Here is a 25,026-nt window from a genome sequence, read left to right as displayed (position 1 = left end):
AGACTGAGCTTGAGATAGTGATGGAGTCATGAGAGAAAGTTGGGATGGTCGTTACTTTCTAAATGCACTTGTGGTCAGAAAGAGATTTCAACAAATGAGTTTTGAAAGCATTTTGAGCAGCTGGAGAAGTCATGTGATACGTTTCTGGTTGTTGAACAATAACCCAGTAAATCCACAACATACATTATGATCATTTCACGCTCAATGGTTGCCCGTTTTTTTCTTTTGATGTTGTTGTTTTCCCAGTAGACTTGTGTAGTAAGTATATATTTTATAGTGGTTGGATGGGGGAAGTGTGTACAGTAGCAACATGGGAAAAGTGGCAATGTTAACCCTTAGATGCACGAGTGACTGGACCCTACACTCTTCCATAAGTGGGTCTAAAAGGACCCGTATTAGAATAATATGTGTTTTTATGCAATTTTTGTCATTTTGGTTAAGAAAAATCTCTTGTATAATATTGAGTATTATATTTTGGTTCACACTAGAAATATTTTATATTTAATTTTTCACTATTTATAATTTTAGAAATTTCTTTTACATTTTGAAAAAAAACGTTTTCCCATAGGATTCCATAGAAAATGCATGCGGGTCAGTTTTGACCCACTTATGGAAGCTTGGGGTACTAATACAAAAACTACAATTTCTTAAAATGTAAATTAAAAATGTGAATGGCATGATATCCAAAACATCTTTTTTGAGGAATAGCTGGAATATGAAATGATACATTTTTTTAATTACAAAGATACTTCAAGAATACCACCTCACCGGGTCCAAAAAGACCCACTTATGGAAGCTTGAGGTAGTAATACAAAAACTACAATTTCTTAAAATGTATAAAATTTTAATTTAAAATTAGAATGGCATGATATCCAAAACATGTTTTTTGAGGAATAGCTTGAATATGAAATGATAAAAAAATGTAATTACAAAGATACTTCAAGAAAACCACCTCACCGGGTCCAAAAAGACCCACTTATGCATCTAAGGGGCATAATAAAAACAGACGGACGAGTGTGTGGTTTTGCACTAATGTCCCACAATGCAATGAAACAAGGACATTAAAAAACTAATATGTAATACATTTCAGATAGATGTAAGGCCACTACCCACAGTCCACAGAACGAGCAGTTTGACAACCCCAGCAACATTACCATATCTAAAACGGGAGAATAAAATGATGTATAGTGAAAAACAAAAAGCATACGAAATAAAAATAATGACACTCGGCAGAATATTTAAATTGCATTGTTTTTTTGGCATATAATAAGGCAAATCATAAGTAAAACTCGCGTAGAAATAATGCTTTCATGCAATGGACATTTAGCGTTTCTCTGCCTCTTTACATCACACTCACTTTAGCACCGTTGTTTTGCACATGTTGTGAGTTGCAGATGTTTACCGCTGCTCAGAAACATACTTCCTGTTCCTCTTGAGTGTTCATTTCCTGTTTTACTGCCTTTCAAAAACCACACACTCTGCCTGGAGCGTTTGGTTCTTCTCAGCATGGCGAGTGTGGTGCAGATTTTCTTGTGGGCCTGGATTATTAAACACTCAAGGGTGTGTTCGGACTCACTTCCAGAAAACACTTCAAAGAGGTTTGTTATTGAATGTTTGGAGGAACACAACAGGGCGCGGTCATCCGTCAATCCACCTGCACGTGACATGCTGTTCATGGTAGGCATCATTGGTATTTAATCATCATCTTTCTCACACGGATGACTAACTGACAGACGTGCAGTGATTAAATGAATTCAGTGACACCTCAAAGATAAAGTTAACCTCCATAAGGGTAGACAATTAAGCTCTAAATCAGTGGTGGAAAGTAACTCAGTACATTTAATCAACGGAGGTACTTGTACTTCACCCGAGCATTTTCATTTTATACTACTGTGTAATTCTACTCCACTACATTTTGGTAGCCAATTTTGTACTTTTTACTCCACTGCATTTATTCTACAGATTGATGTATAAGTTACTTTATGAATTCAGCTTTTCAAATATGATTATTTGGTATAGATTTAAAGGGGACCTATCATGCCAAATGCACTTTTGTACGTCTTTTATACATGAATATGTGTCCCCGGTGTTCCAGGGAACTCACCAAGTGTCAGAAAACACAACCCTCTCTATTTTCCTCCATACCCAAATCTCTAAAAAAGGGGCTGCAACGGATCTGATAAAAACTGATCCAGATTTGAACACTGTCCTGACGTCAGGACAGTGGCGCTACGGCTATTGGGCCAACTCCACCAATCAGGAGGAGACAGCCACGGCCATTGCCGTTCGAAAGCGCTGGAGACGCTGTAGTACATATGCCAGGCCTGTAGGTTGTGCTGTTCTCACTGAATCTGCCCAGAGCTAGAAATGGTCAAATTGAGCAAAATGAGGCATGGCTAAAATGCATGATCTGTTTGGTATTTTTTTTTTTTAAAGTATAAATATGCCTTATATAGGTATGGTCCTACACTATATTATTCAAATATAGCATGATAGGTCCACTTTAAGTAAAGAAGGGAGACTGAGCTTGAGATAGTGATGGAGTCATGAGAGAAGGTTGGGATGGTCGTTACTTTCAAAATGCACTTGTGGTCAGAAAGAGATTACAACAAATGAGTTGTGAAAGCACTTTGATGGAGAAGTCATGTGATCAGTTCCTCATTATTGAACAATAACCCAGTCAATCCACAACATACATTATGATCATTTCACGCTCAAGTGTTGCCAGTTTTATTCTTTTTATGTTGTTGTTTTCCCAGTAGACTTGTGTAGTAAGAATAGATGTTATAGTGGTTGGATGGGGGAAGTGTGTACAGTAGCTTCACGGGAAAAGTGGCAATGTTAAGCATATTAAAAACAGACAGATGAGTGTGTGGTTTTGCACTAATGTCCCACAATGTAATCATTAAAGTGTTCTCAAAGCTGGTAAAGGTGCAGCTAGTTTGAATGACTTTGTATACTGCAGGGTAGCTTGTGAATTTACTCCAGGTGGAAGTAAAGTCTGATTTAAGACTTGATTATATTTCACATCATTCATCCACATCTAACTAAAGGTGTTAAATACATGTAGTGGAGTGAAAGTACACCATTTACCTCTGAACTAGTGGAGTAGAAGAACAAAGTAGCATAACATGGAGATACTTGAGTGAAGACAAGTACCTCCAAATTGTAATTAAATACAGTACTTGAGTAAATCTACTTAGTTACTTCCAACCTCTGCTTGTTTTGGGGCCGTTTTTAAATCCTGGACAAATGGAGAGTAAGTGAGAAGATGTTATTATGTTATTTAGTTATTTAGCCTAAGCTTTATGGAGCTAAATAAGTGTCTGATTGAGAGGAAGCTGCTTTATATTCTCTCTGTATCAGACGTGGGACGAGGGTCTTGCCATCACTGCAGCAGCGTGGGCGAGGAACTGTTTGTTTGTACACAACGTACACCTCGAAGATGTCCGCCGTGTGCATCCTACCTTCTCCTCTGTGGGAGAAAACCTCTGGGCTGGATTCCCAGCGTCACATTTCAACGTGACGAGAGCGATCAAAAGTTGGGTGGATGAAGTACACAAATACGACTTCGACCAAAACAGATGCTCAGGCGTCTGTGGCCACTACACACAGGTATATTCAATATATACACATATATATATATATATATATATGTATATTCAATATATACATATATATATATATATATATATATATATATATATATATATATATATACAGTGGTGTAATGTACTGTACTTAAATAAAACATGTAGGTACTTTGTTACTTTATATTACACATTTAGGTACTAGTTACTTTGCAGATGTAGGTAATAATAGAAAATATAAATCCACACACATTATTATATATTATTATAGGCTACCCAGTAGTGTGTAAAGTAATTCAAATAAACCCCACCTTTACTAAGTGCAACATTTAAGGGAAGAACAAATGAATGCACAAATAATTTGTATAAAATAAATCAAATAATTAAAAGATAACTAGTGCTTAAAATGGACCAATCTGCACAATGACTACTTTTACTTTTGGTACTTTAAGTATATTTTGATGCGAATACTTTTGTACTTTTACTTAAGTAACATTTTGAAGACAGTACTTTTATTTATAATATAGTATTCCTACACTCTGGTACTTCTACTTTTACTCAAGTACAAGATCTGAGTACTTCTACTTTTACTCAAGTACAAGATCTGAGTACTTCTACTTTTACTCAAGTACAAGATCTGAGTACTTCTCCCACCTCTACTGGCTGCTATCTCTTATTTAGACTATTCAAATACTGTAACACAATCTTTAAAAACTGTGCAATATATACTTTTATTTTCACTGTCCGGCTGCTATCACACTATTTCTACATGCTACACTTATTTTAATAATATTACTACTTCACCTTCTCCCATATTTTATGCATGCCTCTCTAACAAATACATGTCCCCTCTTTAGGACTAAGGAAGTATTCTGATGTGCACACTTCTGTAGAAACAAAGATCGTTCCTTTTGGGGAAATGTTTTTCAAGAGATCTCATGAGGCAACAAGCAAAGAGGAACTGGTTGTGATGTTTTTATATTTAGTCACACATTTTAACCCTTTGCTCGGATGTCCTTCAGGTTGTGTGGGCGAGCAGCTACAAGGTTGGCTGTGCCGTGCAGCTGTGCCCGAACGGAGTCGAACGCACAAGCTTTGCTTCTAGAGAGGGGGCTATCTTTGTGTGCAACTATGCTACTGGGTAAGTACAACAGAAAAACAGTTGAAGTCACTCCAACATTGATATTTATAAAGAAAACATATTTAAAAAGGCCCTTTCCTGTAGTGTGTTCTATAGGTTTGTGCGCATGCAGATGGTCTGCTAAGGCTAAAATCCCACATTTCTGGAACATAGCAACATCACTATGTAACACTCGTGCTTCAACACATTGTGCGTGATAGGCTAAGGGGCGGGACTTCTCTAAGAGGTTGACCAATCACAACAGAGCCGGCCAGCTAACCAATCAGAGCAGACGGGGCTCTGGTTTCTGACAGAGGGTGAAAAGAGGTGCTGCAGCACAGGCAGTATGAGAAAAATAAAGAGCTTTTTGAACATTAAAGCATGGAGACATGTCCCAGTAGAGACACTACATACTGATATACACCTGAACATCAGCAGGAGAGGACTCTTTAAAGTAGAGACACTACATACTGATATACACCTGAACATCAGCAGGAGAGGACTCTTTAAAGTAGAGACACTACATACTGATATACACCTGAACATCAGCAGGAGAGGACTCTTTAAAGTAGAGACACTACATACTGATATACACCTGAACATCAGCAGGAGAGGACTCTTTAAAGTAGAGACACTAAATACTGATATACACCTGAACATCAGCAGGAGAGGACTCTTTAAAGTAGAGACACTACATACTGATATACACCTGAACATCAGCAGGAGAGGACTCTTTAAAGTAGAGACACTACATACTGATATACACCTGAACATCAGCAGGAGAGGACTCTTTAAAGTAGAGACACTACATACTGATATACACCTGAACATCAGCAGGAGAGGACTCTTTAAAGTAGAGACACTACATACTGATATACACCTGAACATCAGCAGGATACGTCCTCTTTTTAATCATAGTCTACTCATCCACTCTGGTGCAAAGGAAGGTGTCAACCACTTGCTGAAGCAGTGACTTGTTTTTTTTAGAAAATCAGCTTTAAAAGTGTCTATTTGTCGATCTTTTGTAAAGTTTTAAGGAAGAACCAATGGGCTCGAGACTGAGAGCTCATTACAGAAATCAGAAAGTATTGAGAGATGGTCTAAATTATTTTGGTCTTTTCATGGGAACATTGTACATTTCTAGTCGTATTATTAATATATATTGTAATTAGTTTATGTTAAGTGTCTTGGCCCCTATTCGGAAGCTTTGTATAGTTTATCGGGCTGTCACATTTCACACCTCACCATTGTGTCTCATCTGTTGTATTTTATAACTTAAATAAACAATGGTTCCTTGTGCAGGGGTAATTTGAACGGGAGAAAACCCTATAGTCCAGGGTCCGGCTGCTCGGGATGTATCGGCACCTGTGTGGACAATCTCTGCCGTAAGTATCCACGTTTAGTGATGCAAAAAGTACTTCATATTCTCATTCTGAATTAGGTTTTAGTAACAGATCACCAACAAATGTGTACCTTTTTTTTACCTAGACCGCATTTCAATCAGGAGAGACATCATTTTGTTTAAAGAACATTTATTGACACATGTCATATAATAAATGTTAAGTCTTTGGCGATTAGACCCCGATCCTGATATCGTATATCTAAAGGGTGAAATGCGGCCGTGAGCATATAGGGAACCCCCCCCCCCCCGGGGTCTAGACTGAAAGAACTTGCGCTGAGCTTCATTTATTTTAAGATGGTCACTGTTCAATAATTGAAAGACCTAAAATGTAAGAAAGCCGAGACATAAAAAGGTTTACCGTGTTATAAGAACTGCAAAGGAGAATAGAGACATGAAGAGGAAGAGGGTTAGGGCCAAAAGTGACTTTTTTTGGGAGATCTGAGATTAAAGTTGAAATTCTCAGTAAAACGTTTAGAATTCGGAGAATGAAGAACTCAGTGAATTCTGACTTTGCATAAATGTTTTATAAATATTTTTGAAAACTTTAATAACCAAATTAAATTATGTGAAAAACTTTCATCTCACTTTTTTTTTCAGAATTTTGACTCAAAAATGCACTTTTGGTCAGATCTAAAAGAATATCTAATGAACACAATGTATATCTGGACAAGTATTAATTATAGATTTTAACTTTTTCCTTTCTTAATGTCTTTGCAGGTAGCCCTGATCGAGACAAACAGAAAAGTAAGTGATGGCACGAAGGATGGAGAAAATAAGTTGTTTAGAAATATGTCAGATTAAAAACGCTATATAGTTGTTTATTTATACACAAGCTTACTGTACTCTCTAATGCATTTCTTAGACCATTATTGCCCCATATAATGTGTCTGTGTTTAATATGTCTTACCTTTTCTAAACCAATGCTAAGACTGATGAACTAAAGAGACCATTTAGTAGTTTAGGGTTACTTTTAGCTTGTAATGTTTCTGTATAAAACATGAACTCTCTTCATTTCTCGATGTATTAATATCCCTTATACTTTAGTGTCTTGGCCCCTCTTCTAAAGCTTCCTATAGCTCATTAGGATGTGCCATTTCACGTGTCTCCATTGTCTGTTTTATTGATTAATAATAATCATATTTAATGTGTGCTCTCAGGTTACGGATGGACCCCAGATTGGGATCCGGCTCTTTCTAAGCGCGGCTACGTTCCCGGTTTAATCGTCCGTCCTCTTGCACTCGTCTTCACCTTCATCGCTGCATTCGCTGTGCACCACTTCTATCCAAATGTCTTCTTCTACGAGTAAAACCACTGTGGTGTTCATGGTCTTATTTATTAATGGGCTCAGATCGGGGTGTCAAATGTACGGCGGTTACTGCAAAGTGTAAAAAAGGTAGGAGAAGTACTCAGATCTTGTACTTGAGTAAAAGTGCTAGTGGCTTATCCAACCGGCCCACCTCAGTGCCGCAAGTATATACTGCTAGTAAATTGTCGACGGGGGGGGGGTGCTAGTGACTTATCCGACCGGCCCACTTCAGTACCGGCCCATCGGGATTCGTCCCGAACGTCCGATGGCCAGTCCGCCCCTAACGGGGTCCTTGAAATAAGTTAGACACCCTTGACTTAGGTGAAGATGGAGCTAACACTGTGTTTTTCTATATTCAAGCTTTTAAGACTTGTGATATAATTCTGAATGCATTTAACCTGCTTACCTCTTTAAAAGGGACACTGCTTGCCATAGATTTCATCCATCAGACTCGCATGTTTTGGAGGGAAACTAAAGTCAACACAGCCAATAACTCCTCACTGCTCATTAAAACAAATGGACCACATATTTCCGTCAGATGTTGGTGGATCGAGCTGAAGGAATTTGTATAATCGTGATATTTATGACCGTATTTCCTTATGTTCGCACCCCCATACACCAAAGCTAAATCCTTGTATGTGTAAACGTACTAACAATAAACCCGATTCTGATTAAAAACATGTCTTTATTTTTACATTTCCATCCGTTTCAATCTGCCTGAACACACATAGGGAAGTAGAGCAGTACGTTTTTTACACCTATACAAAACCAGGAACTGTATGAGAAAGAAAAAAAGGAAATGTTTGCTCTCACACATCTCTCTCTTCGACTGAGAATTGGTCTCGATTAGTAATACGAACAGGAAATCCTTATTACAAAAGTAGCTCGAAATATTTCTCTGTATTTAGAGTCGTTCAGAAACGTCCATTGATCCAAACACACACACACTTTGTGACTCCTTGCTGTGTGAGTGTGTGCTTAGCATTTCTTTTTTGTTTTGCTCCTTTGCTTTTTGTTCATGTTGCCACTGGGGGGGGGCGCTGGGTTCACTGGTGGAGCCCCCAGTCTCTTAGTTTTGGCTTTTTTCACTTTCTCCTTTAAGGCCTCGATGTCCAGCTTGCCTTCTGTAGAAACTGTGGCAAAAACAAAGCGAGGTTAGCAGGACTACAGCGTGCACAAGTGTGTTATATATCGTGATAAAACAGGTCACCTATTATGCTTCTACATCAACATGTGTCCCCTCTTCTTCATGTCTCTTCTACATCAGCATGTGTCCCCTCTTCTTCATGTCTCTTCTACATCAACATGTGTCCCCTCTTCTTCATGTCTCTTCTACATCAGCATGTGTCCCCTCTTCTTCATGTCTCTTCTACATCAACATGTGTCCCCTCTTCTTCATGTCTCTTCTACATCAACATGTGTCCCCTCTTCTTCATGTCTCTTCTACATCAACATGTGTCCCCTCTTCTTCATGTCTCTTCTACATCAACATGTGTCCCCTCTTCTTCATGTCTCTTCTACATCAACATGTGTCCCCTCTTCTTCATGTCTCTTCTACATCAACATGTGTCCCCTCTTCTTCATGTCTCTTCTACATCAACATGTGTCCCCTCTTCTTCATGTCTCTTCTACATCAACATGTGTCCCCTCTTCTTCATGTCTCTTCTACATCAACATGTGTCCCCTCTGTGTAAGGAGACTCTGAAAGTTTCAGGAACAAAGATTCTCTCTCTTTTTGTCCTGATCCATTTATATAAAAACCTGTCTGAAAATGAGCTGATCAGATTTTGGCCACTTTATGATGTCATAACGATGTTTTGTCTTGTGTAACCATTAGCCAATCAGCAACCCCCCCCCCACCGTACTTTTCACCGTACTTTTCACGTTTAGTTCCGTTAGTACCCCTTATGTCGCGTTCACCACAAAAAGAGCACATAATCTCGGGAACTTTTACCCCCATTTTTAGTGCCTGCTGAGAGATGATACTTTCCTGGGGGAAAAAAGTGCCCCAGTTCTGGTTGGCTGGGCGAATTGCAAACCACGCCCCGTAAAACTCTGAAATGTTTTGTAGAGCCGCCATTTTATTATCCTCACATTAGCATTATTAGCATTAGCATTCGCCCAGCCCACAAACGCAGAGAGACTAACTTATGGCAACACAAAATAAAACATGGGAGCGGTGGAGATGAGGAGGTGTCGGCGTTCTGGCGATTTACTCTGAAGGCTTCAGTAGAAGCTGCTGGGAGTCTCAGCAGCTTCTACTGAAGCCAGTCCCCAACTCCGGGGACTTCCGGCCGGGGACTCCGGGTGGCAGTATACGCCGTGAAGTTGTTTGCGGCCTGCCAGTAAACCCAAAGCAGAAGAAGACGAAGTGACGTCAGCGGCTCATTTGCGTAATCTTCCCTCAGGGTACTTATTCCGGTGTGAACGCGATCTGTACTTAGTGCCCTGGGGTAATAAGTGCCGGGGCACTGAGTGCCGGCACTGAGTACGGCAAAGTACTTGGTGTGAACGCGGCTAATGTGTTCTTTTTAACCAAATATCTCTCAGAGGGGCGTTGCCAGCAGCAGCTCATTAGCATTTAAAGCTACAGACACAGAATCAGCACTTTTGAAACAGGGCTGAAACAGAGGGGATTATGGGATGCTGCAATGATCTGTTTGGTGTTTTAAAACACTTCAGAGACATGTTTTGTATATATCTAAGACCTATAATATATTGTTGAAAAACAGTATAGTAGGGGACCTTTAACTCAGTAACTAAATGCTCTTTATGAAACCACATAGTAAGAGAGATGTCCCGCCTCATAGCATCACGTACAATGTGTTGAAGCGCTAACCAATAGAAGCGTGAGTGTTGTATAGTGGTGGAAACTTTGGGGATTTTAGCCTTTGCAGACCATTTACATGCACTACAACCTATATAACACACTACAGGAAAGGGATAACCCACAACAAGCAGAATAGGACCTCTTTAAAAACGTCTAGAAACGGGGTGGTAAGGACGACCTCATTGTAAATCCTGATGTCTGGATATAATAAGAATATACAATAAGATGTGTTCCTACCTTTAGCTGATTTCTTCATCAAGGGCTTCTCTTTAGGAGGAATGAAAGCCTTGTTGCGCTCTTCCTGCTTCTTGGTCAGCGCCTCGGCTTGTTTCACCTGAGAAAGAGAAACAAAGACAGTCAGGTAAGGATTGTTTAACGACATCACGCTAATTAAGATGCTCTTCTGTGAAACCAGCAGGAGGTGAATCCACTCACCTTGACCTCCTCCAACTTCTTCCTCTTCTTCACACTTTCACGCAGGAAGAACTCTCCGGTGGCCAGCTCCTTGTCGACCTACAGGAAATCAATGTTAAAGTAAAGAGTCTCAATAACAGGGTTTTAAACGGGGAGAACGTTCCTCTTTTTCACGTCCGATTATATAAAGTAAGATCCAAAAGATCATTAAAATGCCGGCTTTTTATGTAGTTATTTATAACATGTCATTTTAAATAATCATGAGTGATACTACTACTACTAATACTAACACTACTACTACTACTACTACAACCACTACTACTACTACTGCTACTACCACTAATACTACTACTACTATAACCACTAATACCACTACTACTGCTACCACCACTACTACAAGTAATACTACTACCACTACTGCTACTACTACTACTACTACTACAACAACTAATACTACTACTGCAACTAATACTACTACTCTTGCTACTGCTACTACTACTACCCCTTGGATTAATAAAGCACTTGATTGAAGATATATACTTAACAACAATAATATGAATAAATAGCTATACTAAGTAAGCTGCCTTAATGTAGCTTTTTACATGTATTTCTAAATAACAACAATGTGGTTCTCATCACAACACAAATGAGCATAGGTGTGATAAGCTATGTAATAATAGATAATAAATGTACATATTTCCCCCTGAAATGTATAAACATCAGAGCGGCGCCTCCTCACCGTGTTCTCGGGCTGCGCGGGGGGGAACGGTGTGTATTCTTTCTTCACGCTCTTCTTCTTGGGTTCCCGGCGCTTGGCCAGGTTTTTGTGGCGGAATTTGGGCAGGAAACGTTCCCAACTCTGAGAGCGCAGGTCGGTGTCTTTGGAAAGCTCGCGTTTGATCATCAGAGTCTGAAGGTTCCCAGAAAAATGGAAATGGGGTAAAAGTCAGTCGTGTTGAGCAGTACATACATAAGGCCTAGTGTTGTAAACGCAGCAGAAACATAACACTAATGTCCTGTCTGTTACTTACATACTTTATACATCAGCCATATATATATATATACACACACTGTATATAGAACTAGGGCTGCATGATATTGGAAAAAACTGACATTGCGATCTAAAAAAATACAGGAATTGAAGAAAAGACAGTTTTTTTTGTCCGCAAACCATCCTTTCTTGAACTTTAATGCTATACAATTGGTCTTTTTTTAACAATATTTAACCGGATGAAGGATTTTAGTCACGGACTTTTGGATCTTACGTTATCAGAGCAACAAGCTGAGCTAGCTCGGTTATCCTGCTGTGATCTGATCAAGAATGGTTGTGATTGGTGGTTTGCTGTGCATGCAGAGCCTGCATGTCACTCACTCAAGTACTGACATGAGAGCCGCACAAGTTTTCCTTTTGTAGCAAGCTTTGCACCGTCGGGAATACTTGGAATTTCGCTGTGTAGTGACAATAAAGGAATCTAATCTAATCTATATACAACAGTGTTGTTTCTAGATTTATTTTGGCAGCATCAACCCTTAATCCTGGCGGTAAGAGACGTGACGTGAACTTTGGAAAATTAATTCAGTAGTGTGCCAGTAATGAAGCTCTGATCTCAGCCGCTCGTTCAGTATCGGTTCCCAAGACTAGAAACATGACCAACTGATGGTTATTTTTACAACGGACCAAAACTCACCTTTTCAAACTGGCTTTTAATGTGAGATGAATGCTGTTTCTTGTGCTAAATATTGTTTTATTAGCTCCATTTTGGTGTATTTATTTGTACCACTGTAAAGGGTCTTTGAGCAGTCACACACAATGGCTGCTTCAGGGTTTTGTTAGATAACAATATATTTAAAATCTTGTAACTAGTAGAAATATGGAGTCTATGTTCAGATTGAGTGTTGTGTGATTCATGCCCTCAGCTCCAGGTCGAGCCAGCCTTGGCGATCGAACCCAGAGAGATTTATGTCAGTCAGGAGATCGAGAACAAGGATGGAAAATATCTTCATCGGGCATGCATCACATATCTGAATATATCCAGGTTTCTCCCGGACGTTTGGACTCACCTTGATGTTGTAGATGGGGTGAATGTTCTTCATTGTGTCCATCACCACTTTGCGTACCTGAACAAAAGAGATGGAGACATGCATCAATTATCTAAAGCAGCGGTTTTCAAAGTGTGAGGCTCGCCTCCCATGGGGGGCGCCAGAGAGCTTCAGGGGAGGCGCAGCGTGAGAAAAAAATAACGAGAAACAGTGAAATCTAGCTAGTTAACTTCAGCTAACTTTATGCGAGCGGCAACATGGATCGATTTTTTGCGAAGTTACCTAAAGTGAAAGAGGAGACGGCGTCTGGCAGAAAACGTCAGCTTTGTTTTGAAATAAAAGTTGTGGCTCATCGGACATTTATGAGAGAAAATCCCTAATGTCCGAGTGCAAGTGAATGCAGCAAGACGCGAGCCGCCTTGTAACCCCTCCCCCTGCCCTGGCGCGAGCGACGAAATGTGATTGGCGGCGATTTCATTTGAACGGGGCGGCGCATTCGGACCCAAGTACACGGAAGGAATGAGGTATTTGCGGTCTACAATGACAGAGAATCAATCAATCAATCAATGTTTATTTATATAGCCCAATATCACAAATGTTACATTTGTCTCAGTGGACTTCAGTTTGTGCAGAATATCAGTATGACAATACGACACCCTCTGTCCTGAGACCCTCACATCGTACAAGGAAACACTTCCAAAAAAAACCCACAGTTTAAAGGGGAACATGGGAGAAACCTCAGGGAGAGCAACAGAGGAGGGATCCCTCTCCCAGGACGGACAGACGTGCAATAGATGCCGTGTGTAAATCGAAGAGATAATACATTTACAACATAGGTAGACCAAATGTTTGGAAATGCATGTGTCTATAATAAGAAGATGAATCCACGAGGATATCCATCCAGAGAAGAGACTGTCAAGTTTGGCTGTACTCGGCATTGAATCAAAACGCACTAAAGCTTTAGATCTTAATACGTTTGTGAGGCGTTTTGCTGAACAAGATGGTAATCGCCGCATTTGGCTGTTATAGGCATGCCAACTTGATGCTCTGCTCACGGATGACTCAATGAGCATAAAAAACTGTTAAGATGATGACCTTACGTGTGTAAATATTTTTTTCTTTGTGGGGGGTCTGCCATATTTGATCCTTAAAATGTCTGAAATGGATTCAACATCCTCAATAACCTCCCACCAAAATGGTCCAAATCAACCAAGCCATTTTAAAGCTATTTTCTGCATATGCTAACTTATGTTAATTGTACAAATTGCCCAACATATGCAAGTTAGCACCCGGCAGTTTCTATATGCTGGGGACCCGTACTATACATTTCTATCATAAAACTTTGGGGTATTCAACATTTCAGTGTTTACAACAGGACTCTATGAGCTGGTAAACTAAAAGGCTGTCTACATATTAAAAAAAAATCATGTATTGCATTCATAAGTAACTCTAATTATGAGCAGGACCTGTGAACTCATACTTGTTATTTCTTGTCATTGTAAAAGTTATTTCTTTTTTGGTTGTTTTGTAAAAAAAAATATTATTTGTTTACAACATGATGCTGATGACGATGACCTAATCTTTTATTTTCAAGCAAAATGTACGCGAGAGGGGGACCAGAAACGTTTTTTTAAGCTTCTTCTTGCCCCTGTTGAACATGACAGAGACTATTTGAGAATTTATTTATTTTAAAAACGTTGTACCTTGAACGTTTTGTTTTTTTGCATCTCTGTGTTCTTTGTTCTAATTATATATATATATATATATATATATATATATATATATATATATATATATATATATATATATATATATATATATATATATATATATATATATATATATATATATATATATATAAAAAAAGAAAAAAAAATAGAATTGATTTTAAATCCTGATTAAAACACTGATGATTTGAGCAGATTTGTTCCACATAGAAAACAAAGATTGTTAGTTTAAATGAACACTAACAGATCAGAGATAGGTGTATTTCAGTGTCCAGGGTTCATACACTTTTTCACCAATGATTTTCAATGACTTCTCCATGACCTTTACCTAATTTTCCATGACCAAAAAAAGTACTCTTTCTCAGCGGTACCACTGAAAATGGTTTATTTTAACATGGTAAGCTGGAAAATAATATTTCGGCGATTAGATAAAATATAAATTATATTTGATGCAACTTTGGTTACATTTCCATGACTGTTCCAAAACTTTGGGAAAAATATTGTTTTCCATAACTTTTCCAGGGCCTGCAATTTGCATTTTGAATTACCATGACTTTTCCAGGTTTTTAATGACCGTAGGAACCCTGAGTGTCAGATGAGATAATACAATATTTACAGTGATCTGTACAAGTGACGTGAAAGTGGCTGACAGGAAGGTAAGAGAGGAAGATGTCAGAAATGAGGAGCTTCACATTGAAATATTGATGCTCTATTTTCCTGTTGCTCTCACAATAGGATAGCAACAGGTAGTCAAGATAGTCAGTTTAGCTTCAGTTGCTAATATGCTAATCACCCATTTTATACCAGAGAAACTTTCATAACAGTGTCGTGATGCCAAACAGCGGGAAGCACTGCAGCGGTCGGTAAATGCCGCTGAAAGACATGAATAAACAATGAACCACGGCACTCTGGAGAAAAGTATAAGGTTGGAGTAGTCGTTATTAGGGATGTCCCGATCACCTTTTTTTGCTCCCGATCCGATTCCGATCATTTGATTTTGACAATCTGCCGATACCGATTTTTCCCGATCCGATCTTTATGCAATGCATTAAGAGAAAAAAAAGGAGAAAAGCATTCAAGTTGTCCCTTAAACCCAACGCGATGAATTCAGCTATCTTAGCTGTTATATTTTTGGCCTTTTCACTGTTCTGGGGCAGTTTCTCTTTCCTTTTAAAAGTCTCTGAAAGTGTTGGTTGTTTCAGTGCCGTTACCTGAGTGGCCGCTGTGTACTCCTCGTGTTGTTGTTGGTGTTTGTTTCTCAGGTGGCGTATTAGATTGGTCGTGTTGAACGTAGCTCTGTTCTTTCCACCACGCGGAACCTCCGCCTTGCAAACATTGCATCTGGCTGTTACACTGCCTTCGCTTTCAATTTTATAATACTTCCAAACTCCTGACATTTTCTCTGTCCCGACTCCCGAGTCACCAGCTGAACGTAGCCTCTTGTTAGCTTACTGCTACTATTAGACACTGCGCCCACTCTGTTGCCAGATTTGAGAGAAATAAGCAACCAGGTCTTTGAAAACAAGCCCAAAAGAAGCAACACATACATGATGTTGTGTAATTTTAAACCAAAACTAAGGCCTCAGGATGACTTTAAGACGTGAACATGGTCATTTTTGTTTTGTAACATTAAATTAAATAAAAATATTTTATTAAAAGAAAAAAAGAAATTTCTCCCGATTCCGATCTTTTGAAAATCACGTGATCGGCTCCGATCCCCGATCACGTGATCGGATCGGGACATCTCAAGTCGTTATTTAATTTAATCTGGCTTCGTATGATTAAAAGCAACACGATCATCGACCCGACGCAGTCCCCCATTGTTGTTGTTGTTGTTGTTGTGAGCGCCGTTGGGGAGAAAATCAGTGACGCAAACGGTGAAGTTATGACGCAGGCGCGGCAGCACCAGTCGGGCTCTGGGCGGTGTGAACAAAATGGGGGCTGAAAAGAAGAACCGGTTCCGAACCAGAAGAGCGCAAGCACGGAGCTGAAAAGGGGCATTTGAGGCTTTGAGGATAGTTCTTACCTCCTTCAGACCGTTGAAGGGCCCCAGGGCCGACACGGTGTTTCCTTGCACCATCACATAGCAGTTGGTCAACAACTCTAACGCCTGGAGAGAAAAGGGACAAAAACAAAAAGGAAAGCTTTTAACTCCTGAGGTCAAATAAAAACTGCTTTATTCAAAGGTAAACGTTCAACCATTGAGCTGACAGGAGGCAATGCTGCCACCCAGTGACATGTGGTATTTAAAAAATAACCAAAACATGAGATAATTGCCCTTCCTCAAGCCCAAGTTTGCACCACCTGAACTCTACTCCACTCCTACAGGCATAAAGAAAAAGAGAAATAATTTCCTCTGAGTGATCATTTTAAAAAGGATACCCATTCTGCTGATGTTCAGGTGCATATCAGTATGTAGTGTCTCTACTTTAAAGAGTCCTCTCCTGCTGATGTTCAGGTGTATATCAGTATGTAGTGTCTCTACTTTAAAGAGTCCTCTCCTGCTGATGTTCAGGTGTATATCAGTATTTAGTGTCTCTACTTTAAAGAGTCCTCTCCTGCTGATGTTCAGGTGTATATCAGTATGTAGTGTCTCTACTTTAAAGAGTCCTCTCCTGCTCATGTTCAGGTGTATATCAGTATGTAGTGTCTCTACTTTAAAGAGTCCTCTCCTGCTGATGTTCAGGTGTATATCAGTATGTAGTGTCTCTACTTTAAAGAGTCCTCTCCTGCTGATGTTCAGGTGTATATCAGTATGTAGTGTCTCTACTTTAAAGAGTCCTCTCCTGCTGATGTTCAGGTGTATATCAGTATGTAGTGTCTCTACTTTAAAGAGTCCTCTCCTGCTGATGTTCAGGTGTATATCAGTATGTAGTGTCTCTACTTTAAAGAGTCCTCTCCTGCTGATGTTCAGGTGTATATCAGTATGTAGTGTCTCTACTTTAAAGAGTCCTCTCCTGCTGATGTTCAGGTGTATATCAGTATGTAGTGTCTCTACTTTAAAGAGTCCTCTCCTGCTGATGTTCAGGTGTATATCAGTATGTAGTGTCTCTACTGGGACATGTCTCCATGCTTTAATGTTCAAAAAGCTCTTTATTTTTCTCATACTGCCTGTGCTGCAGCACCTCTTTTCACCCTCTGTCTGAAACCAGAGCCCAGTCTGCTCTGATTGGTTAGCTGGCCGGCTCTGTTGTGATTGGACAACCAGCTTAGAGATGTCCCGCCCCTTAACCTATCACGTACAATGTGTTGGAGCGCTTCAAACATGTAGAAAGGGCTAAGATCCTTGTTCTAATGATATTGGCCTCCTAAAAAAAAACACCCGTCGACCACTTCAACACTTTTTCTGGTATTGCCTGAAGACTATTTTCCTGAAGACCATATTTTTAGAGATGCCCCATATCAAGTCTCTTATGGACTCAATAGATGCTTGCTATTATCCCAAATCCTACATGTTTGTGACCTGCATTAAATTGCCTAGACTGATGTTCTAGACTTCTCATGAAAGAGAGTCCTTGAGGTAACAATCAAACATTTTCAACAATCACCAACTCTAAAAGGGAATCTGTATCTCTGAGATCAGTGAGATGTGTTGGATGAAGAGCTGCTTGTTTTTAAATGGGACTCACTTTGAGTGTGGAGCCTTTTGGGCCAATCAGCCGCTGTCGTCGCTTCACAAACCGCTCTCTGTTCCTCACCAGGGTCCCGATTTTGATGATATCACACGCCATATCGTCCAGTAATATCCGCACAGCCTGGAAGCAAAACAGATGTAAGAACAGGGCAGCAAGACATCGCAATAATCAGAAACTCAGCATTAGTCTTCTGTCAACACACATGTGACCCGCGGTAACAAAATCAGTCAGATGTCGCATCACGAGATAAACGTGGATTTATGTAAAAATAAACACTTATTTTGGTCATTTTGGGGCTTCTTGGCTTTCAGAACATTACATTTTTATTGCCATATTCAGACGAGAAATATATTTTTGAAGCTTTTTAAGTTCAGTGATCACCGCTCCCTCCCAAAACTAAAAACAACAACATTGGCTTTAAGATTACCTAACTATTATCACCAAATTCAGATGATAAATACAGCATTAAAGCTTGTCCAGGTACTATGAACAGAGGCTTTACAACTTGCGGTGTGTGTGTTGTGTGTTTCATTGGATAACACACACATAAGCAAACAAACAAACTATTTTTCTTCCATGGTTTCTCCTTATCTGAGTAAAATAAACATCCTTGTCCTTGATGCAACTAGTTTAAAATTAGATAATCAATACGAGATGTGTTTCAGGGTTGATATGTATTCCCGGGGGACGGATTTGGATGACATTTGGGTAGATTTAGACCAGGGCTCTCCAACACGTCGATCGCGAGCTACCGGTAGCTCGCGGGCAGCTTTTCAGTAGCTCGCCGCTCGATTATCGATTATAGCGTAGTAAGGTTGCTTATTGATTTTTCGGCCGCGGCTGGACAATAACGTTTTCTTATTTTAGAATTTTTTCTGTCACACAAATATCAAATGGTCGGTGACGCAGAGATCAAGGAACAGACGTGACAACACACACGGAGCAGTCTGCTTTCTCCACCAGCACCAGTCCAGAACCAACAGCAGAATGACCCGCTCTGAATCAGGCCCTGTCGCTGCGGCTCAGAGACACACAGGGAGGGATTTGTGTTTTTTGAAAAACACTCGTTATCGTCATGTCAGGTTTTTGGTGGATTTAATCAAGTCTTGGATTGCAGAGTATGAATGTCCTCTTGCTATTTTCAGTTGATAAATACTTGTGTAAAGTTTGTGAAGGCAGGAGGAAAGCTTCCGCGATCACCGTCTCCTCTGTTCCTCCAAACCCCGCCCCCCTCCCTGAAAATAATGAGTGACAGGCTGATAGTGACCCGATAGAAACTTTATTATTCACTTAATCACTGATTGAGATATGAAGCTAACTTAATCTCATACATTCATGGGATTTATGTAACAGTAAGACAGAGAAGGTAAGTGTGCACCCACATGCACTATTTTTGTTTTTATAATGCTGTTGTAAATACTCCTGTTGTCTGCTGTGTTCAGACTTAAGTCATGTGTGTGATGCCACATTCAGGACATTCAGTGTCTTTTTTTTAACAGAAGACCGTTGCTAGAAGCTGCAGCTAGACTGCAGAAGTATTCGTTTTTTGTTTTTGAGGATGGAACCATTTTCACACACAGATATAGGGAGGCTAGACCTATACACTTGATTTATTATGGTTTATAATTTAATGTCAAGACGAAGAAGAAGAAGAAAAAGATGGCTGAACAACTGTTCAGTGTCAATCCTGTGGAGATCTCCAAAATAATGTTCAGCTTAAGTCTCAGCAAAACTCACAACATTTCTGGAGCCTTGTAGACCCAGAAAACTATAGAACATTCACCAAGCAGCACTGAAAATGTCTGCTTTATTTGGTTCTGTTCTACATACCTTTGTGAAGCAGCTTTTTCTGACATGAATGAAATCTAAATACAGAACAAGACTGACTGATTGACATAATTAGAGTGAACCTAAGTGGGTACACTCCAGCATACACCTCTATGGTGGACTGCATGCAGTGCCATTCATCTCACTAACAAAAGAGTGAAATGCTTGTAAGGTGGTGATTAAGGACACTCATGTGAATGTTCAGTGATGTACTTATTATGTGGGCCATAATAATATGTGAGAAATCTTCGTTTTCTTGGACCTTGATGTGAAGTTAAGATTTTTGATAAGCTTTAGGTATTGCAATTTCACACGTGTACAAAAGTATAGCTTAATTCAACTGATGAGGGCTATGTGAATAAATGTAAGCAATGTGATGCAAGTAGCTCTTGGCCACTTTCATTTTTTCAAAGTAGCTCTCAGATGAAGAAAGGTTGGAGACCCCTGATTTAGACGTTTAAGGGGACCCAAAACTGCTATTTTTTATCCTTAAAATGTCTGAAATTGATTCAAAATGTGTTTCGGGGTTGATGCGACTGATTTTGATAGAGCAGATATCACAAGTTTCTAAAAGCAGGAAGAGAAACCCTTAAATAAAAAAATAAAATCTACTGTGTGGCATGTGTTGTAAAATGCATCAAAGCAACAGTAATCACAACATCTCGAAGACTTCCTGAAACGTTACCTGCTCGAAGGGAACGCTCCTTGCCAGCAGCTTGATGAGATCTCTGCCTCTCACGATGGCGTACGGGTCGTACGTTTTCTTCGAGGTGCAAACGGAGATGCTTCCCTCGATCAGATCCAGAGTGGCTTTGATGTGCTGGGAAGATTCACAATACACAGGATTAGAACATCACCTGAGGCCTGTACTACGAAGCCGGATTTTCCTAACCTGGATATGTTTGAGTTAGCCGGTTGGCCCAATCCAAAACATACGCGCTCTCACTAAGCTGTACTACGATGCTGGTTATCAAGTGGATCGCTCAAGCCAGCCGTGTCCTATCTAGTTAGGTGCGCGTTCACATGAAAGGGGTGGTATTTGGAGCATTCGACCAATCTCAAACACGGACAAGCGTACTGACAGCGCAGCGTCATACTTCCTGAATGAAAAGTGAACTTTAATATTAGTCAAATATGAAGAAGTTCAACTTTAAACATCCATGACTTAAACACTTTATCCAGGATAAAAGCCACATAGCTGCACCTGCAAGGTGAATACAGCTGGTAAGAGAAAAAGTGTTTGAATGCGTACATTAACAGGTTTATGAAATCACCCCCCCCCCAAGACACGAGTGGATCTGACTTTAATTACATTTGACTCGAGTGTTTCGTCAACTTAATGTGTTGCTTAAAATAATACTTCTGCATACAGTATGTGACACTGTGAGTGTTGCACGGCCAGATACGGCTCAAGAAGCTGACTCAGATAAGGAAATATATGATACATTATGATGTGATATGATATGAATGATAATGGGACACATCGACGTCTGCACTCACAGTGCCGCGGACTGTACTTAATGTTACTCTGATCCGGTTACTTATGTTGTGGCAGATATTTAAGTAAGCTTTCTTAACGCTAATGTTATAATAGTCAGATTGCTCTGAAGATGGGAGGGGATATTCTATTAATTTTCACGTTCACACAGTCAGTTGATTTTTGCCGGCCGTCTTTCCTGCAACGGCAGTTTTTCTGTATTTCCTCTATCCTGTAATATGACTTGATCGCTTTAAACTCCGCACACGGAGCTCTGATTGGTCAGCAGGCGGTGCTTTCACTGAGTTGATCTCTTAGCCTGCAACCTAACCTCCTCCCGAGGAGGTTAGCCGCTCAGCATAAGTTACCATGGAGATCTAGCCCGCTAAAAAGAGAACCAGCGTCGTAGGACCGGAAACCCCGAGTTTTCCCTGAAGTCAGCCGGCTAAGCGAAAATCCGGCTTCGTAGTACAGGCCTCTGGTGCTTCATTTAAAAAAAACATGGAGTTACGCTCTGCCCTGTCACAATTCCAACACTCTCATATCTTTCAAAACTCAACTTTTTACTTTTGATTTTGACCTTTAATCTTCTACCCCACACCCCCTCCTTCTCCTAATTGTTCTACTTGGCTTAGTAGTTATTTTATTTGCTTGTAAAGTGTTGTTAGAACTACGAAAAGCGATATATATATCCAATGTTCTATCATAAAGGAACTAATCCAGGCATATTGGAGGGAGGGGGCTCAGGTAGAGATGAATAATACTTTTTTAATAATAAGTATTAATAGTACTAAATCCCTCTAGTATGGTCCACTTGAGGGCAACGGTTGAGTAAAGAGCGACACCTTGTGGTCAAACTTGGTAACAAAATGGCAACTGTGGCATATTATAGAGACAAACGAAGTTCAATTCCTTGTGCATGCAGACATTTGTCACAAATAAACGTCCTTTTTCAGCCCTTTTAATAATATAATAATGACTTACTACTTCTCCTAAGGCCTTCTCCACCAGCGGCCAGCACTCCTTCAGGTAGGCTTCTCTGTATTTGGGGAAGAGGGTGGCGAAGCTGCTTTCCTCCATCAGACCGCGGGGGTTATCGTCCTTCGTGAACGGCGCCTCTTTCCATCCGTCAGGAACACTCAGGAGCTCAGATTCATCCACTGAGGACACAGACAATTAGGTTCTTAAAAACAACAACACAATCTAAAAATAAAGTGTCTGTGGTTTTGCCTTGATGTGAATTGAAAACGAATAAAACCAGGAACAAATGTTTGCAAAATACAGTGTTGTAAAGTAAGCAAGTAGATTTACTGCAAGCAGAGGTGGGAAGTAGTGGAGTACAAATACTTCGTTACTGAACTTAAGTCCATGTTTCTGGTATCAGTACTTTACTCCACTACTTATTTTTCTGACGACTTCTTACTTTTACTTCTTACATTTTGAACACAAATACCTGTACTTTCTACTTCTTACATTTTGAACACAAATACCTGTACTGTCTACTTCTTACATGTTGAACACAAATACCTGTACTGTCTACTTCTTACATTTTGAACACAAATCCCTGTACTTTTTACTTCTTACATTTTGAACACAAATACCTGTAGTTTCTACTTCTTACATGTTGAACACAAATACCTGTACTGTCTACTTCTTACATGTTGAACACAAATACCTGTACTGTCTACTTCTTACATGTTGAACACAAATACCTGTACTTTCTACTTCTTACATGTTGAACACAAATACCTGTACTGTCTACTTCTTACATGTTGAACACAAATACCTGTACTTTCTACTTCTTACATTTTGAACACAAATCCCTGTACTTTTTACTTCTTACATTTTGAATACAAATACCTGTACTTTCTACTTCTTACGTGTTGAACCCAAATACCTGTACTTTCTACTTCTTACATGTTGAACACAAATACCTGTACTTTCTACTTCTTACATTTTCCAAACAGGCTGGTTCCTTTAGTTTGAATGTGTGTTTGGTGGCGTGATCATTATTATTTAGAGTCATTGCGTGCCTATTGATTTGAACACGATCCGTGTATCCATCATTTCCTGGTCTTCTCTAAAGAAGAGGGACCAATGAAAACGTTGTCATGTTGCCGTTGTTCAGCATGGAAACATTCATTAGCTAACAATGACATTATTGTTCTATTAATATAAAGGGAGGTCAGGTACTCTTTAAAACAGCTGCTAGTTATGGGTACTTTTTACTGAAGTACATTTCAAAGCCCTCTTTACTTTTACTTGAGTAAAGAAGTTTAGTCAGTACTTCTACTTTCACCAGAGTATTTTTAAACACGAGTATCTGTACTTCTACTTGAGTAAAGGATGTGTGTACTTTTGACATCTCTGACTACAAGTACTGTACTTCAGTACAATTTTGAGGTACTTGTACTTTACTTGAGTATTTCCATGTTATGCTACTTTGTACTTGTACTCCACTACAGTTCAGAGGTAAATGGTGTACTTTGACTCCACTACATGTATTTAATACCTTTAGTGACTTTACAGATGTGGATGAATGATGTGAAATATAATCAAGTGTTAAATCAGACTTTAGTTCCACCTGGAGTAAATCCACAAGCTACCCTGCAGTATACAAAGTCATTCAAACTAGCTGCACCTTTACCAGCTTTGAGAACACTTTCATGATCAATCATTATAAAACATATCATATATATTATTCTGAAATGGACCAATCTGCACAATGACTACTTTTACTGTCGCTACTTTAACTATATTTTGATGATAATACTTTTCTATTTTACTTGAGGAACATTTTGAATGCAGGACTTTTACTGTAACAGAGTATTCCTACACTCTGGTACTTCTACTTTTACTCAAGTACAAGATCTGAGTACTTCTACTTTTACTCAAGTACAAGATCTGAGTACTTCTCCACCTCATGTTAAAGCTAATACATGCGTGCCTTGCAAAACATGTCAACAAGGTAGAAATAGACGACAAAAATCAGCTCTGACTAGTAACAAATGGGTCGTTAGGTGTTAAATACTTCTGCTAAACTCGACAATATGAATCACTTACTTTGGCTTTTAGTCTTTTTTGAATTTTTTCCTTTTTCACTCACGCCGTCTCCAGTGGAGGACGCCATTGTTGTTGGAGGAGGAGCCAGTTTCTTCTTCGTTGGTGTTTATTGGCAGTTGACAACCAACGTTCTGAAGCATCATCGCCACCTATTGGACTGGAGCTTTAAATTGACAGAAAACGAAATAAAACAAAATCATAAAAAGATATACATTATGTACACTTGTAAATGTTCAAATAAAATATTAGTAAAATACTACTTTTGATGTATTTCAGAATAAATCCCACCTATTGTACAAGAGTGTGTATCACCATATCATCCTATCACCACTTGTGGAATTATACCATGTATTTACGTTGTTTTAAATACTTCCAATCAATCCTGTTTCATTCAAATATTTAAGAATGGCCTTCCTGGTAGCTCTTACCCCCTCACCTTCTGTCCCCAGTGTCCCCATCAGGCTCCACTCCCTTTCTGCCTCTCTGACCCTGTCTTAGTTTTTCCCTCTCTGTTTTGTACATGTTGCAGTGTAATACGATGTGTTCCACATTTTCTTTCACTCCACACCCCCTGCATTCTTCAACTTCGCTTTTT

General features: G+C 39.5%; 2 protein-coding genes across 2 annotated transcripts; one reads left to right on the top strand and one right to left on the bottom strand.

Annotated features, from left to right (window-relative positions):
* Nucleotides 1-1,439: 1,439 nt before the first annotated feature.
* Nucleotides 1,440-8,096, top strand: glipr1a (GLI pathogenesis-related 1a). Its single transcript, XM_034131558.1, has 6 exons — nt 1,440-1,677; nt 3,367-3,615; nt 4,613-4,731; nt 6,013-6,095; nt 6,830-6,856; nt 7,270-8,096. Exons 1-6 carry the CDS (start codon nt 1,507-1,509, stop codon nt 7,416-7,418), a joined length of 798 nt encoding a protein of 265 aa, XP_033987449.1. The 5' UTR covers nt 1,440-1,506; the 3' UTR covers nt 7,419-8,096.
* krr1 (KRR1 small subunit processome component homolog) lies at nt 8,084-24,633 on the bottom strand. The gene is made up of 10 exons (XM_034131557.1): nt 24,432-24,633; nt 22,353-22,528; nt 20,577-20,711; nt 18,059-18,184; nt 16,456-16,539; nt 12,724-12,780; nt 11,402-11,572; nt 10,684-10,761; nt 10,486-10,582; nt 8,084-8,551 (listed from the first exon to the last, which is right to left on the bottom strand). The coding sequence occupies exons 1-10, from the start codon at nt 24,496-24,498 to the stop codon at nt 8,397-8,399; spliced, it is 1,146 nt and encodes a 381-aa protein (XP_033987448.1). The 5' UTR covers nt 24,499-24,633; the 3' UTR covers nt 8,084-8,396.
* Between the last annotated feature and the right edge of the window lie 393 nt (nt 24,634-25,026).

This window comes from Trematomus bernacchii, unplaced genomic scaffold (assembly GCF_902827165.1).
Source record: "Trematomus bernacchii unplaced genomic scaffold, fTreBer1.1, whole genome shotgun sequence".
NCBI classification, from domain to species: Eukaryota; Metazoa; Chordata; class Actinopteri; order Perciformes; family Nototheniidae; genus Trematomus; species Trematomus bernacchii.
Note: the sequence above shows the minus strand (reverse complement) of the source record. Positions and strands in the feature narration are given on the sequence as shown.